This window comes from Dreissena polymorpha, chromosome 9 (assembly GCF_020536995.1).
Source record: "Dreissena polymorpha isolate Duluth1 chromosome 9, UMN_Dpol_1.0, whole genome shotgun sequence".
Taxonomy (NCBI): domain Eukaryota; kingdom Metazoa; phylum Mollusca; class Bivalvia; order Myida; family Dreissenidae; genus Dreissena; species Dreissena polymorpha.
In genome coordinates this window covers 102351006-102372266 of record NC_068363.1, presented here as the reverse complement: position 1 = coordinate 102372266, position 21261 = coordinate 102351006, and the positions used below count along the sequence as shown (strand labels likewise).

General features: G+C 36.3%; 1 protein-coding gene across 1 annotated transcript in view; it reads left to right on the top strand.

Moving 5' to 3' along the window:
* Window positions 1–21261, top strand: part of LOC127844373 (protein disulfide-isomerase TMX3-like) — a 95177-nt gene that overhangs the window by 5970 nt on the left and 67946 nt on the right. Inside the window, exons 3-10 of the mRNA XM_052374513.1 lie at window positions 1206–1245; window positions 3089–3252; window positions 6110–6190; window positions 6889–7003; window positions 7603–7680; window positions 11516–11582; window positions 14839–15013; window positions 18031–18102. Of these exons, the coding sequence (XP_052230473.1) occupies window positions 1206–1245; window positions 3089–3252; window positions 6110–6190; window positions 6889–7003; window positions 7603–7680; window positions 11516–11582; window positions 14839–15013; window positions 18031–18102 (792 nt within the window). The remainder of the gene's footprint in view (window positions 1–1205; window positions 1246–3088; window positions 3253–6109; window positions 6191–6888; window positions 7004–7602; window positions 7681–11515; window positions 11583–14838; window positions 15014–18030; window positions 18103–21261) is intronic.

Sequence of the window (21261 nt, the reverse complement as noted above, 5' to 3'; positions counted from 1 at the left end):
ATGGCTAGGATCATGAAACTTCATAGGTACATTGATCATGACTCGCAGATGACCCCTATTGATTTTCAGGTCACTAGGTTGAAGGTCAAGGTCAAGTGACAAAAAACGTATTCGCACAATGGCTGCCACTACAACTGACAGCCCATATGGGGGGCATGCATGTTTTACAAACAGCCCTTGTTTTAGATATTAAACAAGTAATTTTAAACTGCTATATAAAACATTAGTACTCTCAGATGGGTTAATCAAGTGACGATCAAGATGGAGAAGTCTGTACTGAAACCAGTAATTTTCGCCGTTTTATACCCTTTATCACATATGTTTAACTTTTTAGTGCCGCTTATTTTCCACCCATATCATTAAGAAAGTGATAGGTGTTTATTTCCCATTAATATTCGCTTTATAACCAGACTTCACTCATTACTTTTTTTCTAGCTGGAGCTGTAATTTTGTGATAGGGCTTAGAAACTCCAACCACTCAAAAATTTGTTGTGTCACCTATGTCACAAAACAAGGTGCAATATTTCACTGGTTCTAAGAATAGTGCTTGGAGTTTGTTACGTCACCAGCAAAGATTGTCAGTTCGACTGGTTGGTAAAATCCATTTTATTGTAAAGTTCAATAACATATCGAAGTAAAAAAAACATCAATCAGTCCTTATTTTTTTTACATGTTCATAGTATTGTGTTTATTTTTCAACCAAAAAATTAGATATTGTTGTTTTTTGTCCGAAACCAGGTCTGACAGTTTCAGAAATATTATCAGTCCAACGTCTTTTGAATGGGTTGGGCATACATTGCATTTAAAAAGGGTTGGCCATAAAAATGGTAGCGGGAAGGCAGACCATATATTTTAACAAGGAGGGTTATAAAGATGAAAGGCCCCTCTCCCTGCTATTCTTCTTTAGCTACGTACCATCTTATTCATACCATATTAAAAATGCTGTTGTCTGTAAAAAGGGGGTTAAAATAATGCATGTGCGTTAAGTGTCGTCCCAAGATAAGCTTGTGTGGTCCACGCAGGCTTATCAGGGACGACCCTTTCCGCCTTTATGATTTTAGTTGATTAAAGAAAGTCTCTTCAAGTAAAAGTCCAGTTTAGTCAGAAAGTGTAGATTGCACAGGCTAATCTGGGACGACACTTTACGAACATGCATTAAACCCCCTTTTCACAGAGAATGGCTCAAATGTATTTCTTGATTGCAGGTTCCTTAATGTCTACAAGGAAGGAAAGTGGCTTGTTGAGGTATTTTCAAGGGCTTGCCCTTAAATAATTTATAAAACGTAGGTATACACTGCAACTTTGTTACATCCTGTTCCTTTATATCGCGATGTCCAATTAGTTGGCAGCAGACCCCTTTTTTTCACGCACTTAAGTTTTCTGTATAATCCAAAATTTATAGCTAAATCCAGTTTCGTCAAGATTTTTTGCTCCCTCATTATACATAATGCTTGTGAAGTGCGACAAACAATAACCCCACTTAACCCCACATAAAAGATTAACGTCATTTTGTGTGTCACCTTGGATCATGTTCTCTATTGAATTTGCTTTTAACTGAAATGATTCTTGGTAATCATATAAGCCAATTAGGGCTCCCGCAGCCATATACATGCTGTCCTAACATGCCTGTAGCCCTGTAGTTACAGCCTAAATGACTTGTTTTTAGATAAAATGAAAAAATACACATTAAAAAAAAATTACTACTTATTGTGTTTGTTGGTTTTCCAGTAATTAATGACTTTAAATTATGATTGGATTTTGAGCTCACCTGATTGCTCAGGTTAGCTTTTGTGAACAGTCTTTGTCCGTCGTCTGTCCGTCCATCCGTCCACATTTGTTCGTAAACACTCTAGAGGCCACATTTATTGTCTGATCTTCATGAAACTTGTTCAGATGCTTTGTCCCAATGAAATCTCGGTTGAGTTCGAAACTGGGACGTGCCGGGTCAAAAACAAGGTCACTAGGTCAAAAAAAAAAGGAAAAAACTTGTAAACACTGTAGAAGTCACATTTCATGCCCAATCTTCGTGTAACTTTGTCAAAATGTTTGTCTTAATGATATGTTGGTTGAGTTCAAAAGTGGTTCCGGTCCGTTTAAAAACATTGCCGCCAGTGGGCGGGGCAGTTTTCCTTATTTGGCTATAGAGAAACCTTGTAAACACTCTAGAAGTCACAATTTTTGCCCAATCATCATGAAAGTTGGTCAAAACATTGGTTTTATTGGTATCTCTGACGAGTTTGAAAATGGTCCAGATCGGTGAAAAACATTGCCGCCAGTGGGCGGGCATTTTTCTCTATATGTATATAGTGAAAACATGTGAACACTCTAGGAGTCACATTTTTGGCCCAAATTTCATGAAATTTGGTCAGAATATTTGTTTCCTTGATATGAGAGTTGAGTTCGAAAATGGTTCCGGTCAGTTGAAAAACATGGCTGCCGGGAGAGGGAGCAGTTTTCTTAAATTTATATAGTATAAAAAGCTTGTGAACACTCTAGAAGTCACATTTTTTGCCCAATCATCATGAAACTTGGTGAAAAGATTGGTTTTATATATATATCACATAATTAATGCCATAATTATTGCTCTTAGATTGTCCAAATTTTCATTATATTATACAAAATCCTTGTAAACACTCTAGAGGTCACAATTTTGTTTAAGATTTTATGAATCTTGGTCATAATATTTATTTTTGTAAGCAAAGTTTGATGTTTGGTAAGGGGGGTCAACACAAAATATAGGTCACCAGGTCAAATCTTACAAAAACAAAAACACTCCATATGCAAGAGTTTTGGTTCAATAATGATGAAACTTGACCAGGATGTTTGTCTGGACAATATCTAGGTCAAGTTTGACGTTTGGTAAAGATTGAATGAACCGACTCCACTCAGGTGAGTGAAATAGGGCCATTTTGGCCCTCTTGTTTTACAGTTATGGCTGCTCAAAGTTCATTATTATTTATTTGTTTGTCAGAACTTAATTTTAATAATACAATAGCACGCTATATCATTCTTGCATTTAAGTTTGGTGCCTTAAACTAACGTGAGCCACCCAGTGAAGATTCATTGTAAATTTCTTGTATATTTTAAGTTTTATGCACCATGGTGTGGTCATTGCAAGAAGCTAGAACCCATTTACAACAAGGTCAGCCATGTGTTGCGCAATTCTGATGTCAAAGTGGTCAAGATGGATGCAACCAGGTTTTCCCATGTATCATCACTGTTTGAAGTCCGTGGATTCCCAACTATTAAGTTGTAAGAAACTCTTGTGGATTGTTGTTGCTATTTCCTTTGTATGAACTGTAACTATGTGTGTTTTTGCATTTTAATGTCCCCCACCACTATAGTGGGGGACATATTGTTTTTGCCCTGTCCGTTGGTTTGTTTGTTTGTTTGTTTGCCCCAACTTTAACATTTGCCATAACTTTTGCAATATTGAAGATAGCAACTTCATATTTGGCATGCATGTGTATCTCATGGAGCTGCACATTTTGAGTGGTGAAAGGTCAAGGTCATCCTTCAAGGTCAAAGGTCAAATATTTGGGTCAAAATCGCTCATTAATTTTCATTTTTGCAATATTGAAGCTAGCAACTTGATATTTGGCATGCATGTGTATCTCATGGAGCTGCACATTTTGAGTGGTGAAAGGTCCAGGTCAAGGTCATCCTTCAAGGTCAGAGGTCATATATATGGGGACATAGTGTTTCACAAACACATCGCTTGTTAAAATAAGATTTCAACCACCGACATCAAGCTGGATTTGATGAAATAGCACACATTAAAATAACCGTTTGGCAAAATTAGTTTGCAAAACAAATGTCATAAAATTAAAAAGAAATCTATGCAATTTTTGTTGTATATGTTTTTAGTTGAAAATAAACTTAAACTGGTAAAAGGAATTTCAATTTCAGTAACACATATAAGATTTAATGTTTTTCACTGAGTGAAAAAATAAGGATAATGGCAATGTTTTTTTCCTAAAATGTATTGGCTTATAAGTGTTAGTTACATTTCCTTACAAATGAAAATGCATTCAAAATATTCAAAAATATTTGTTTATGATTAAATCCAACAAAAATCTACAAAAATGTCAATATGCAACAATCTGATTATGACACTGTTCCATCTTACTCATTCACGGTGCTTATTAGCACATATTTTGACGCCTTCATTATACATAAACGTATGACATTTAAGGTACTGTCAGGTATTTTTATTTATTTATTGTACTCTGGTATAACATAGAAAAATCAAAATCTGCTTTTTAAGAATGATCAAAAAATTATTTCACTCATTGTTACAGAAAAAGTTTCTAATCTTGGTTACACTTCTTATGTTTTTTTTATCCCCAGCCATAGGCGTAGGGATATTGTTTTGGCGTTGTCCGTCCGTCCGTCTTTCTGTCTGTCTTTCCTTCCGTCTGTCCGGAGCCATATCTTGGAACTTCTTTGGCGTATTTCATTGAAACTTGGTATGAGTACATATATGGATATAGAGAATACTAGGTCGGTGCCGAATAAAGCAAAGTTTATTTTGCGAGGCTTAGAAAATCTGAACCACAAGCCTTGGCGAGTGGTTCAGATGTTCGTGCCGAGCAAAATAAACTTTGCTTTATTCGGCAACGACCTAGTATTCGATTTATCCCATCAATTTTCGTAGTTGTAAATTATTTCTTTAAAAAAAGGATAGGAAAATCGAACTACACGGAAAATTCCAAAGTTATTTTAAGCAAACATTGTTTCATTATTTTAATCGTGCTGAGCCTAATACAGTACAAAAAGATCAGTAACTAACCTGTTTTTCTGTTTATCATACCTCTACGTCCCCGATTTTTAAGAAATAATGAAGAAACACACTATTACAACCGCAGCTTTAGCGTGAAAGAACATGCATTGTGACGTATGACGTGTTAATAATGACGTCACGAGTACGCGCACTCAATATTTGTAAATAAAGTGTTTTTGCTTTTTGAGTTGCATTATTTGTTAAAAATATATTACATCTTGGTATCAAATTGTTTGTTTTGTTGAATCTGATTCGATTTTACTAAAAATGATTAATTTATAGTTGATTCCGAGTAATATGAACATTCTCCGCCGCGCGTGACAGCTATATTTCAGCACTGCCGAAGTAGCGGAAAATTTATTCCACAGTTGTTTATTTCGACAATGCACGTCTGATGATGGGATAAAACAGGATGATGCGCGCCAAATGGCATTGTACACTGTCTCTTAATAACGGAGTTATGGCCCTTTGTATCTTGAAAAAATGCTTTTTTGAGTGTCAAATATAACATTTTTGTGTCCAGAAGCATATTGGCGGGGGATATCAATTCAACGAATTTGCTTGTTCTATAACCACTTATGAAATAAAATGTGATCATACAATGAACACCAACAAATATTCTCTATATATTCAAACAGACAAAATACCACTGCTGACTAGAATAATGTTAAAAATATCAGTACAACTAAGAAGCATTTGAGAGGAATTTTGCTTATACATGTAATTGTAAAAAAATACCTGTATGTTTAACGTAAAATATGTAGTGTTTACATGTTAATTAGTCGGGTTCAAACACCAGTGAAGGTAAAATTTGTTTACCCAACTTTTTTCAGCAAATCTGTGAAAATGTCTTGTAAAATTACATTTAGCTTGACATTATGATTACTTATTTTATGATCAGGCATAAAACAGGTCTTTTGTGCCATTTTTGGTGCTGAAATTGTTCTCCAGTCACTCATTTTTAGCTCCGATGTTTTCGGAGAAAACCCAAGGTATTGTCATAGCCAGCTCGTCGTGCTAAAACCTTAACATTTTGTTAAGGGTTTGAACATTGGCTCTAAAATCAAAGTGCTTCAACCTACAACTTTGAAACTTCATATGTATCTGCACCTTGATTAGTTCTACATGCCACACCCATTTTTGTGTCACTAGGTCAAAGGTCAAGGTCACTGTGACCTCTAAAAAAAATAATTCTGACAAGCTTTCATTTATTAAAAAATGCACCCGCAAATGAGCGTTGGCAACCGTTATGCGGTGCTCTTGTTAAAGAATATATCCTTGACCTATTTTTATTATTATTATATTATTTATTATAATTGCACACAGTTTGGATGGAGAAAAAGTCTACACCTTCCACGGGGAAAGGACAGAAGAAGACATACTGGCCTTTGTGAACAAAGCTAAAGGGTATCAAGTTTTAAATACTATGCCTGGTATCATGAAAATGTTCATTTATTAACCCATTCATGCCTAGTGGACTCTGCAATCCTTCTAAATTGGATCAATTTATTTCCGAAATTAGGGATGTCTAGTATATTTATTTCTATATTTAGAATATTTCTTACAGAAATTTTCTTAAGCAAACAGCGCAGACCCTGATGAGACGACGCATCATGCAGCGTCTCAACTGGGTTCACGCTTTTTGCCGTGGCCTTTTTTCTAGACGCTAGGCATAAATGGGTTAAGATAAGAATTGAGTTGCCACCAAGTGATTCAATAAATTCCCAGATTTAGCAAATTTGTAAAAAACTTAAATTCAGCGTTTATAATGAAACAGTTGTTTGTGTAAAATTTCTTTTTCAGATAAAATAGGTGCATGCAGAATAAATCAATTGAAAAACCATTTAATCTTTACCATTTTTCAACTAAAAGCAAAGTAAAATAGATAACCAGCATACAACCAAACCAGCCTGTGAGTCACTTGCAGTCTGTTAAGGTTTTATGGTGTTTGCTGCTTATCAGTATCTAAGGGTTGGAAATGAAGCTTTTGAAACTTGAATATAGTAAAGAAAGTCTTAAATTTAATTAGATTTTCTAAGGAAAAAAAACATAAATATCAAAGTGCATATCTGGATGGTTACTAAAGCGTTAATAAATTCTTTCAGACCTTCAGTTCGATGGCTGTACAGCATTGGAAAATTAAATGAGGCCAAGGATGCGCACAAGAATGAAGTCTTTTACCTTTTTGTTGGGGACAACGACCCTTCAAATGACCTTCTGGTATAACCTATTTCATTTTAAACATATGATTTATCAAAATATCAAATTTCCAACCTTATTGTCATAGATTGAAAGCCACATATTGCACAAATGACAATTTTCCAACTGTTTGTCACAGATTGAATCAATTAAACAATGCAATAAGTCAGAGAACAAAATGCTGCTTATCATGTAGGCTTATGTTGAAGATACTACTTTGTTAATGTATCTCATCATTTGAAAACATAAATTATACAGTGTTACAACTACCAGTTTTTTATAATTTGGCATGATTCTGTTGTATTTATTGAATTTTTTAACAGCATATGGATCACTTATATCAAGTTTAAAACGTCTCTATGATTACATGTATAACAGCCAGTTTGGGGACCTTTTGTTTTCGTTTGTTATTTCTAAAATTCTATTATTGTCTTTATAGTGGATCTCTACAGATCGGCGTTTATAATCTAGCAATTTATGGCATTTACTGACACACTTGAAAATAATACTCTAATCTGTGAACATGTCCCTTTAATGAAGATGTTGCCTTTCTAAATGTACCTGTTTTAAAGAACTTATTAATATTTGCTCATATAAACTTAACTTTTGCACTGTTGCAGAATAAATATTCCAGTATTGCAGAGGATAAAGTCTCACAGACCTACTTTTATGCAGCCAACAAAAGAATTCTACCCGAGGTGAACTATAAGTAACTTAAAATAAATTTTGTGGGCACTTACTGAATTGGTTTCTTTAAGGGGCCATTTCACATTTTGGTTAATTGACAAAATGAAAAAAAATGTTTCAGTTTCGCACATTATTCGTTATACTTATGATATTTGTGAGGAAACAGTAATACTGAACATTTACCATGCTCTAAAATATCCATTATGTGCATCTTTAGACGATTTAAGAACCTGAAAATTACAAAGCGTTGCAATGCGAAATAATAAAAATCTGTGAAAAGGTCCCTTTAAAAGAGCTGTCAACCATATTGTGGAAAAGACGAAAAGTGCTAAAATATCTTCTTTTTTTTACAATTATTAGTTTTAATTGATTAAAATATCACGACTGGTACATTACATTACTTGAAAAAAAAAGTAAAGTTTTCGTATTTTCAGTATATTCAGTATATTCAGTAATAAAATTTTACTGGGTATGTTTACCAGGTAACTACCAGTTAACTATAAACAACACAAGTAGATTGATCATCATCATCACGTGGTAAACCCAGGAATGCAAATTGTGCATGCGTAGTGAATTGTATATATTTATGCCCCCCTTCGAAGAAGAGGGGGTATATTGTTTTGCACATATTGGTCGGTCGGTCCACCAGATGGTTTCTGGATGATAACTCAAGAACGCTTAGGCCTAGGATCATGAAACTTCATAGGTACATTGATCCTGACTGGCAGATGACCCCTATTGATTTTCAGGTCACTAGGTCAAGGTCACAGTGACTCAAAATAGTAAAATGATTTCCGGATGATAACTTAAGAATGCTTACGCCTAGGATCATGAAACTTCATAGGTACATTCATTAATCATTTCTGGCTGATGACCCCTATTGATTTTCAGGTCACTAGGTCAAAGGTCAAGGTCACAGTGACTCGAAATAGTAAAATTGTTTCTGGATGATAACTCAAGAATGCTTATTGTAGGATCATGAAACTTCATAGGTACATTGATCATGACTGGCAAATGACCCCTATTGATTTTCTGGTCACTTGGTCAAAGGTTAAGGTAACAGTGACTCAAAACATTAAAATGGTTTCTGGATGATAACTCAAGAATGCTTACTCCTAGGATCATGAAACTTCATAGGTACATTGATCATGACTGGCAGATGACCCCTATAGATTTTCAGGTCACTTGGTCAAAGGTCAAGGTCACATTGACTTAAAACAGAAAAATGGTTTCTGGATGATAACTCAAGAATGCTTACGCCTAGGATCATGAAACTTCATAGGAACATTTATCATGACTGCCAGCTGACCCCTGTTGATTTTCAGGTCACTAGGTCAAAGGTCAAGGTCACAGTGACTCGAAACAGTAAAATGGTTTCAGGATGATAACTCAAGAATGCTTACGCCTAGGATCATGAAACTTCATAGGTACATTGGTCATGACTGGCAGATGACCCCTATTGATTTTCAGGTCACTTGGTCAAAGGTCAAGGTCACTTACTTACTTACTTAGTCCTCTTCGCAACTATTGGCGCATAAGGCCTCCACCAAAGCTCGCCAATGTACCCGGTCCTTTGCCCATGTCTGCACCTGGCCCCAGCTCCAATTTTCCTTCCTCATCTCCTTTTCAACTGACTGGCGACATGTCTCTTTTGGTCGACCTCTTTTTCTACGTCCAATTGGTGTCATTCGCATTGCAACCTTAGGAATGGCTGTTTCCTCCATCCTTTGAACATGACCAATCCAGCCCCATCTTTTGCGCTTGATCTGTGTTGATATTGGGGTTGTACCTGTGGAGTGCTGTATTGGATATAGTGTTTGGCCAGAAGATTTGGAGACTCCGCCTGAGACACCTTCTTTGAAAGACATCAAGCTTGAGGCAAATAAGCTTTGTGAATTTCCAGGATTCTGAACCATACAGCAGGACGGAAAGTACGTTAGTCTTGAAAATCCTGATCTTGGTGGTATAATTTAGCTTGGAGGACTTTCAGATGTTCTGTAATGTCGCATAATCACCTCTGGCTTTGGATAATCTGTAATTGACATCTTCTTTTGAACTTCCGTCACTTCTGATTTTACTCCCAAGATACAAAAACTCATCTACTTCTTCAATAGCGCAATTGTTGATGGTAACTGGTTGCTCTGTTTTGGCGTTTATTCTCATCACTTTTGTGACCGGCTTGGTTTTTCTGCGGCAGTTTATCTACATTAGCTGAAATTCTGTCAAGCACAATTCTACTAAAGATCTTACTGGTCATTGACAGCAGCATTATACCTCTCCAATTGTTGCAGTCTGTAAGGTCACCCTTTTTCGGCAGTTTAACTATTAGTCCCACCTTCCAATCCTCAGGTGCTGTTTCTGAGATCCATACTTTCCGTAGTATACTAGCAAGTACTGTAGGAGTAATCTGTTCCTCCGCTTTAAGCAACTCTGCTTGTATCCTGTCTATACTGGGGCTTTTCCATTCTTTAACTTCTTGATGGCCTGTCTGATCTGTTGTATAGTTGGTGGCTCTGTATTGATGTCAAGTGGGATTTCTGCAGGAGCAATAACTGCTTCAGTGGATGGATTCGCACTGTTGAGTACTCTCTCAAAGTGTTCTTTCCAACAACTCAGTTTTTCTACGTCAGTGGAAACAATTTCCCTTGCAAATACTTCACTGGAACTTTTGTAGAAGTGAATCCTCCTGTCAATATCTTTGTGATCTTATACAGCGTGCCCATATCTTGCTGTGCAGCTTCATCTTCGGCGTCAGTTGCCAGATTGTCAATGAATTTCCTCTTGTCTGCTTTAGCATGTCTCTTCACGTCTCTGTCCAAGGTTGCATAAGTGTCACAGTGACTCGAAACATTAAAATGGTTTCCAGATGATAACTCAAGAATGCTTATGCCTAGGATCATGAAACTTCATAGGTACATTGATCATGACTGGCAGATGACCCCTATTAATGTTCAGGCCACTAGGTCAAAGGTCAAGGTCACAGTGACTCAAAACAGTTAAATGGTTTCCTGATGATAACTCAAGAATAATTAGACCTAGGATCATGAAACTTCATAGGTACATTGATCATGACTGGCAGATGACCTATATTGATTTTTAGGTCGTTAGGTCAAAGGTCAAGGTCACAGTGACAAAAAACGTATTCACACAATGGCTGCCACTACAACTGACAGCCCATATGGGGGGCATGCATGTTTTACAAACAGCCCTTGTTTATATATATACAATTATCAATCTACTTGTGTTATTTATAGTGTATATATATCGTTATGTCACCTGTTTTCGCAATGTACTTTCGATTTCACATTGTTAAATTTTATTACCAAATATACTGAAAATATGAAAACTTAACAACTTTTTTCAAGTAATGTAATATACCAGTCCTGATATTTTAATCAATATAAAGTTTATAAACTAATAATTGTAAAAAAATACGGTATTTTAGAACTTTTCTTTTCTTCGTCAATCTGGTTGACAGCTCCTTTAAAGCTGAATATTCGGTTACTGTCCTGAATTTTGTTGTAGTACACTTCATTAACTTAGCATTTGTTTTGAGTACTAAGTTAAGGTGATAATTGTATGCCAATCATCAAAAACATCATCTCATAAATTGATTACACCTGTTATCAAAACAGTTGTCTGAACAAAACTTTAAATGCAACTTTGTATTTCTGCCAATTTTTTTTAATGCAAAATATATTTTCACTCCAGATTGAATGGTAGTTTCAGATTTTTTAAATTCAGCCAGTTTTTTAATGTTTGATTATTTTGTTCCATCCCTACATGTTAATTATAAATATTTCTAATGTATCTTTATTCTTTGACACAGATTTAGTTTATTTTCAGGACTTATCACTCAAATCTGATCCTACTGTCATTGTGTTTAAAGATAACAAAGTGTTTGAATTTGAAGGTAGGTCACTCTTGTTAATTAATGTCTTTCAATGGTTTATTATGCTCCCCCAATTTTTTTTGGGGGAGCATATAGTCGCCGCTTCGTCTGTCTGTGCGTGTGTCCGTCCGTCCGTGCACAATTTTTTCCGGGCTATTTCTCAGCAAATAATGACCTGAATTCAATTAAACTTATGGGAAGCTTCACTACCAAGAGGAGCTGTGCACTCTATCAGCTGGTTCTGGTCGGATGATTTTTCACAGAGTTATGGCCCTTTGAAATTTTCCATTAACTGTACATATAGTGCAATTATTGTACGGGCTATTTCTCAGCAACTAATGACCGGAATTCAATGAAACTTTATGGGAAGCTTCACTGCCAAAAGGAGATGTGCATATTATCAGGCACTTCTGGTCAGATGATTTTTCACAGAGTTATGGCCCTTTGAAATTTTCCATTGTACATATAGATGAGAGGGAAAGGGTTAAGTTGATAAAATTGTTAAGAATGATTTCAGGATTCCTCATTATGTCACAAACAGTATGTATAAGCTGTGCTCTGTGAAAAAGGGGCTTAATGCATGTGCGTAAAGTGTCATCCCAGATTAGCCTGTGCAGTCTACACAGGCTAAACAGAGACAACACTTTCCGTATTATTGTATTTTTCTTTTACAGAAAGTCTCTTCTTTTCAAAATTCAGTTTAGGTAAAAAGTGTTGTCCCTGATTAGCCTGTGATGACACTTAACACAAATGCATTAACCCCTCTTTTCACAGAGCCCATATAGTCACTTAAAGAGAGGCAACTCCTAATGATGTAATATTTTAAGTACAGACTACTTGATACAAATGTTTTGTCCCAAAGTATGTAGGAATAAATGGCGGGAAATAGTAGGGTGCTGTGCCCAGCTTCTTTTGGGTTTACTTTTTGCTGTCCCAATTGCCTAATCAATGCAGAAAGTGTTAAAATGGGTTGAAAAGTTTCATATGATCCTGCTCTGTGAAAACAGGGTTTAGTGCATGTGCATTAAGTGTTGTCCCGGATTAGCCTGTACTTTCAGTCAGTTGTCCAGTTTAGGTGGAAAGTGTCATGCCTGATTAGCCTGTGCAGACTGCAGAGGCTTATCTAGGACAATTCTTTACGTACATGCATTAAACCCCCTTTTCACAGAGCATAGCCCTTATAAATTTCAGCACACTGACCTTTCTTGTGGTATTTCCATGAAACTGGTCCTATCCAAAAATATTGACCAATTTGAAAGATGTTACATTTGAATTGTGATCTATTGGTTAAGTTCTTATGATAAATTACAATAAGAGAACAAAGAGGCCTGGGCTTGTTTTTACTATCCGATTTTAAGACTTACAGGTAGACTAAACAAACTCCAAAACTTTTAATGTTCTTTAAAATGATATATCTAAAATTATTATATGACATGAAGTCTTCTGTTTGCTAATAAGCCACATCTATAGCCAGTACAACACCTACCTTTAAACTATTTTGTATCAACCCCCCTCCCTCCCATTGAAGTAGAGGTGAAATTACTGGATTTGGGCAGTCATTAATGCATTTAACAACAAAATCATTCCCAAGGCATTCATGTTTAACAACCATATCTTGTAAATCCCCTGCCGACCCTGATAGGGGTATCATATGAATTCCCTTCGTCCATCTAATTGTCATTTAATCAGTTGGCAGTAACACTTTCATGTCTGATTTATATCATTTTGGTCTCTGTGTCGTGCAGCTTGCAGCGTGGACATTTGCCTTTTTGCTTATATGGGTATATATGGCTATAGTAAAACCTTGTTAACACTCTAGAGGCCACATTAATTGTCTGATCTTCATGAAATTTGGTCAGAAGATTTGTGGCAATGATATCTTGGAAGAGTTTGAAAATGGTTCTGGTTGGTTGAAAAACATTGCCCCCAGGGGTGGGGCATTTTACCTAATATGGCTATAGTAAAACATTGTGAACTCTGTAGAGGCCGCATTTATTGTCTGATCGTCTTGAAAATTGATCAGAAGATTGTCCCAATGATATCTTGCACTGATTCAAAAATGATTCCAGTTGCTTGAAAACCACGGGGGCTGGGAATTTTTCGACATATGACTATAGTATAAACTTGTTAACACTCTAAAAGTCAAATATATTGTTCAATCATCATGGAACTTGGTTAGAACATTTGTTTTAATGATATCTTGAATGAGTTTGAAAATAGTTCTGGTCTGTAGAAAAACATGGCCGCCATGCAGCGTGGAAGTTATCCTTATTTGGCTATAGTAAAACCTTATTAGCACTCTTAAACTTACATTTATAGTTCATTGTTCATGAAACTTGGTCAGATCGTTTGTTCTAATGATATCTTGGGCTGCACAAAACAGGTAAGTTCCTTTTTACATCAGCTGAGCAACTTTGGGCCTTTCAGGCCTGTGATTTTTTTACAAACTGCCATAAACGGCTCCTGGGACTCGATGACTTGCAAATGTACATGTACAAGGCCAAAAATTGAAAGAACGAGTCCAAACATTTTTTTAAACACATTAAAGTAACCTGTTACAGAAATTTGTAAAACTGGCTTCTTTACACTTTAAGGGGTTGAAAACACGCATACTGATTTTTATTAAGATATTCTGCAATCTTCAAAATGAAATTTTGTTAGAAATCTCCATGCATCATTGGGACTCGCATTATTTGAAACTTTGCATCCGCACTGATTTTTGTGAGTCCAGGACTCGGGACTCGTAGGTAAAAAAATCACTGCAGGCCCTCTTGTTTACCGCTGGAAGGATTATCATCACCTTGGGGTACAATCTTGAGGTCATTGGGACAATGTGCATGAGGCCCAAAATCAAGGTCACCTCTTCTAAGTCCAAAAAATCTCATCGAGGGTTGTTGTTGTTGGCCTGCCTTGTTACAACTTTAAAACTACATTTTACCGCATGTGTCAAGGGGGAGTGAGTGTAGTTGCTGCTATGGTGTCACGCTCTAGTGTTTTGTATTTCTCTAGCTTTAGAATTGGTTTGTGAGTTGAAGCCTAGGTTTGTTTGACCCCTTGACCCTCAATTGTCTCTGCAAAATTGTGGTCACTATTATGTAGTAGATTTGGTGTTCGCTCACGGGTTTTATCCACAGTGTGTGAGTGTTCTTTAGATCTCCCCCAAAGACACCAGGTACTAGTTCTACCCAGGAAAATGACTAGAGAGCAGTTTAATAAGCCTTTGATTTTTGATTCAATCGAGCTAAAATAAATTGGTTTTAAATAAATGTCTCCTTAGCTCCCCGGGGTATTGCCACCATGAGCTCCTTGCAGAAGTGGATCAACAGTGAACGGTACCCAGCCTTCCCTCTCATATCCGGTGGAAACATCAATGAAATGGCGGACACCGGAAAGTTGCTAGTCATATTTGTCATCGACCAGAATTACCCTGAACAAAAGGAGGATAATTTGAGGTTTGTTGCTCCTCTGATGCATAATAAGGCACAGATACTATGAAACTCAATTATTATAGTCGTCATATCTTGGAATATACCTCAGTGAGAAAGTTTGTTAAAATAAAGTCTTAAATAGAGATAAAGAATGTTGAAAGTTACCTTGCCTGGATTTGTATTGCCCTTTAGAAAAGTGAAAGAGGGGGTATATTGTAGCCACTATATTAGTTGGACAGTCTGTTGATCGGTTGGTGTGCATAAAATGTTGAAAAATTATTTAGTGAGCTACTTCCTCATTTCTCAAGCAATTAAATTGAAACTTTAATTATGTCATCACCATTAAGTGTAAATGGAAATGAGACTTTTATCATTTTAGCCCTTTATACATTCTGAGTTATTTTTTCTTGGAAATCACTGATTCATGAATATGGGGCTCTTAGTCGCGTTTATGACAATGTTAAAATTGAAATTATTTCTACTGATATTGTGCTATGGGATTTAAGACCATGCCATTGACAGTATACAAATTGAACCATCATGTGGCAGAATTGAATCCCTATAAGACCAATCCAACAAATCCTGGCACTATATGATTCTCACATGTATGGTCCTCTCCATCCATGTGTGCCTGTGAGAGAAAGAAGCTAATGTGGGGTGGTGCAGTCATCATGTGGGCTATTATAAATATAATCATGAGATCATATTTATTTTTTATTAAAAGCTGAAGGTTTTGGCATTTTTATAATAGACATCACATGATAGAAAGTGAAACAGTTATACAAATGCATATTCTACTGGCATCAATAATATAATTTATTATAACATGAAACAAGCTCTACATAACTGCATATTGAGTATAAGCATTCCATCACATTATTTATATTTAGGGTCAGTTGCTAAATATGTGAATATTAGAGATTGCCACTCCAGTATTTAACGATACTAGGCTGGTTGCCACTCCAGTTTGGCTGTCTGGCTAGTGCATTGGTTGGTACACTCTCTTCTCAACTTTGCAACCTGGGTTCAATTTTCATTCCTAGCCAGATGTGAGTTTCTTTCGAGGTAACCAGTTACTCCTGCTTCCCCACCAAAACACAAAACCACACAAAAATGGGAAAATATTTCAGTACTAATGAAAAAACTAGAAATTGCAGCTATAATTCAAAAGTATGTGGGGCACAATTCGGGTCCATGCATAATGTAGCCTCTGGCTTGGAAAGGACCTCATATATTCCAAAGACCACACTGCCACTGCATTATAAACAGATACTGGGTGGCAGATGAGTATTATCAGTGTATGTAGCACAGATTTAAGGCAAAAACTTTTGTGTATGGTTCACATTTGTGCTAAGTTGATAACCATTATTGTAAACAATTGAAAATAATAAAATTGAGACTAATAATAAAAATGAAACCTAAGCATACAGCTGAAGTACATTTTGTAGAACTCTCTTCAGTGCAAATTCATGGTATGTTGAAGTAGACTTTAATTCCCAACTGTACCACTTCTTATGTTTTGTAAAATGTATATGGATATGTCAAATTTTAAACTTGAATTATTGCATGTGTGAAAGTGCTAGTGGTTTCTTCAAAGTGTTTTAACATGTAATGTAATTTGTTGAACACATGTTGTAAAGACTATAAGCTGAGTTATGCAAACATTTGCACACTTTTCTAACATTTAAGAATTCTTTTGTTTAAATAATATGTTTAAATAATATGTTTTAAATTCAATTGAAACTTGATTGGTCTTGCCTAAATTTACATTAACCCAATCATATTTTATGTAATGATAAATAACATTGAACATTTACTCTTATTTCGGATTGTGCAGAACTATGGATATCTCAGAGTCATTTGGAAATTCACATTGACTTAATGATAATGTAGTGTAGAGCGATGAATATCTCAGTCATTTGTGATCTCTTGTTGACTTTTAGATAATGCAGGGTATAGCTTATATGGATATCTCAATCATTTGTGAACCCTCATTGACTTTGAGATAATGCAGTGTAGTGTTATGGATATCTCAGTCATTTGTGAACTATTGTTGACTTGGCGATAATGCAGAGTAGAGCTAAGGATATCTCAGTCATTTGTGAACTCTCATTGACTTTGTGATAATGGAGTGTAGAGTTATGGATATCTCAGTCATTTGTGAACTCTCATTGACTTTGAGAAAATGCAGTGTAGAGTTATGGATATCTCAAAGTCATTTGTGAACTCTTGTTGACTTTGAGGTAATGCATTTCAGCTGTAACTCAATAAATAAAAATAAGCATAAATGAATACCAGCAAGCGGATTGAAACATCATCATAAGACTGTAAGCTTTAGCGCACAATTATGGAATGAAGCCCAATGTATTCAGTTTACAATGTCAAAGCACACTTGCCAGTTAAGTTCACATCTGCTTTCATATGAAACTAGCATGCATTTGAGCCATTCTCTGTGAAAAGGGGGTTTAATGCATGTGCGTAAAGTGTCATCTCAGATTAGCCTGTGCAATACACACAGGCTTATCAGGGAAAACACTTTCGGCCTAAACTGAATTTTTTCTAAAAAGAGACTTTCTTTAAAAAGAAAATATCGTAAAAGTGGAATGTGTCATCCCTGATTAGCCTGTGCAGATTGCATAGGCTAATCTTGGATGACACTTTTGGCATATGAATAAAACCCCTTTTTTACAGAGCATGGCCAATTAAAATATGACATATGACTTGTTTGGTCTTTGTCTTCATTGCATACACTTAAAGGCAAGTCATGTTGTCTCTCAATATTAAACAAATTTTCATGCGCTCATATTTATGAGCGGCTTAGTCCAATTTTGATTTAAAAAAAAGGATTATTTGACTATGTAGCAAGAAAATGCGCATGAAGTTTTTTAAACACAACTTGCTATTGAATAATGATATGAATTCCATGTGTATTATGTTCAACACTTATGTCAATGATGTTTCAAAGGTGTTCTGTTACAAACACAGATTGTTATATTTACTAATTTTCAGCATAAGATAAAGTTAGATTATAATCTATATAGACATGGGCACTGGTCTCAGGGGGCTTTGCCTTTCTCGGAGACCTGCAGATCAGGACTAGGCGGAGCTGACCGGTTTGGTCGTATTTTCATCTCCACCCTAGCAAGCTGTTCATGCTTCCATTCATTCCACGAAATGCCCCGATATCGAACATTAGAGATATTGTAGTAGGGACCAGTCAGGAAGGCAAACCAGCAGTTGTTGTACCACCATCCTGCCAGCCATTCCTGCGCACAGTTGTACCCTTGATAGCCATCGTTATCATTGTCCGCCGTGCTGAACATTACACGATCATGGGTTTTCATCGCGTCCCTTGCGCTTCCCTCAAACCCGTGTATGTGCAGGCGATATTTGTCCCTCTCCCCTTCGATGTAGAACGTTTTATACAATGCATATACTCGATTACCGTTAAAGTCCCATAGGTCTATTCGCACCTCATAATGCCTCTGATTGGTCAATAGAAAGATGTTGTCATTACCAATATAGAATTCGTCCACTAAATCACCGAAGCCCTTTTTGTATTCGTTCCACAGTCTGTTGAAGTCCACTTTTCCGCTTTGTCTCTTTACGATGACTAGCCATCCGCCATTTGTTGTGTCCATGTCACACCATACCGGGATTGGGCAGGGGGAGTATGTTGGTGTTATGAAATACACGCCCGATTCCTTGTGTCGCTGCTGTACATCGGCACAATCTGAAAGCAAAAATAACATTGAGTCTCACTCTTAGAAAACAGGGCTTAACCCTAAAACAGGGCTTTAACCCTAAAACAGGGCTTAACCCTAAAACAGGGCTTAACCCTAAAACAGGGCTTAACCCTAAAACAGGGCTTAACCCTAAAACAGGGCTTAACCCTAAAACAGGGCTTAACCCTAAAACAGGACTTAACCCTAAAACAGGGCTTAACCCTTAAACAGGGCTTAACCCTAAAACAGGGCTTAACCCTAAAACAGGGCTTAACCCTAAAACAGGGCTTAACCCTTAAACAGGGTGTAACCCTAAAACAGGGCTTAACCCTAAAACAGGGCTAAACCCTAAAACAGGGCTTAACCCTAGAACATGGCTTAACCCTAAAACAGGGCTTAACCCTAAAATAGGGGTTAACTCTAAAAGAGGGCTTAACTCTTTATCATTTAGAAATGTATTTTTACCCTTATGTAGTCCCTTAGAAAGTTTAGTTTAATTAAAGACCTTTCTAACTAGATTTAAGCTTTAAAGGCTTCATTTCTAACCTTAAGATACTAATGAGCAGCAAACAGTATAAAACCTGAGCAGACTGCGAGTTACTTGCAGGCAGTTCTGTTTTTATGCTGTTTGCACATAGCCACTTCCACTTTGCTTCTGAGTGAGAGAAGGTTAATTAATGCATGTGAGTAAAGTTTGTTCCTGTAGAAATATAATCTTCTTCATATTAAACCATTTGGCAATATGTTGGGTAATCATCATTACTGTTTTAAGCTCTATTTTGAAACACAAAATCAGCAACAAATGCTTCATGTATGACTTAAATATGAAAAAAATGTGTTTAGGAAATAGAAGCTTATTGTTAAATTAAGTGGTATTATAGTCAATTATGTTAAACATGTACAGATAATTGTTTCATACTAGTTTTCCATCATGAATAATGTTTTACTGATAATGCATGTTTATTTTTTTAACATTTAGATAAAAAAACTACGTAAGCTTGGATATAAATTTCGAACAGATTATATTCAGACTATGTAGTATTTTCTTTCATGTACAGGATAGTCACTTGTATTAAGCTGCAGTGAGTGCTGTGGTTACATTCAACCTTGCAGGGAGTGGTATGGTTACATTATAGCTTGCAGTGAGTGGTGTGGTTACATTCAACCATGAAACTAAATTTAGTTTTTAATCTGGTTGCTTCTCAGGTTATAGATTCTACAGATAATGTTAATAACTCTGTTAACTGGGCATATTGAGTCCAACTGCAATCGGAATTGACATAAAGTAAACCTTCAGTTGCACAAGCAGAAGAAAAACATGCAATGTTGTCCTTTATCATACCCTCACAAACGAAGTTTAAGGGGGGTATATAGGAGTGAGTTTGTCTGTCGGTCTGTCGGTCCGTCTGTCTGTCCGTATTAAGTGTTCGCTCTCTAATTCAAGTTGTTTTCATCTGATCTTCACCAAACTTGGTCAGATGTTGTATCTAGATGATGTCTAGGTCAAGTTCGAATATGGGTCATGCCAGGTCAAAAAACTAGGTCACGGGGTCACTTAGCGCATTTTAAACATTGAGCATGGTGTCCGCTCTCTAATTCAAGTAGTTTTCATACAAGCTTCATCACACTTGGTCAGAAGTTGTATCTAGATGATGTGTAGGTCAAGTTCGAACTTGGGCCATGCCGGGTCAAAAACTAGGTCATAGGTCACTTAGTGCGTTTTAAACATTGAGCATGGTGTCTGCTGTTTTTTGTGAAGACAACATGCAACATATTCTGTGTCAATGCGGCATGTAGGTCATTCGTCACGTCTATGACAAAGCTCTAGTTTATGGCAAGGCATTGCCAAACATTACAAACCAAAGCACTTAAACAAGACACAGATGTAAATAGATACACAAACATGAATAAAACTGGAGTCATCGCCTTGGAACGGTCAATACAAAATCTCTGGTGGTTAAAACAGGTTTCTAGGATCTCCAAACCTCACACTTGGCCCTGAGTTACCGTAATTACTCTATGTTTTCGGACACTTAAAAATAATAATTTTTTTTCGTGTCCCAAAACTTAGATACGAAAAATATTCACAAAATACAGGTGTCCGAAAACTTAGAGTCGAAAATTGAAGTGTCCGAAATAGCGTCAATTGTATCAACGACTACGGGTAATAGCACGCGCTTGTAAAATGCCATGCCGTATAGTATAAATTACAGTTATATGTGTTTGCACTGCATTTTAAATAATGTTAAATGCTTAATTTATTTGACAGATCGTTACTACAAGGTTGTACTTTGACCAACGAGTTCAAAGATCAGCATGTGATGTACCGATACTCGCTAGTATGAACCTGTAATTAACGCAAAAAAACAAACAATGAATTCTTTGTTTGTTCATTTCCGATAGTTGTTGTCTTACACCTTCTATTGTTCGTAAAACTTGCAATAGGGAGCATCACACTTTGAAGCGTTTAGTATTTGTCAGTTATTTTACGCAGAAGGGGAAGTACCATTGCGGTAGATAATAGCACAGTTCTGCTGTGACGTCACT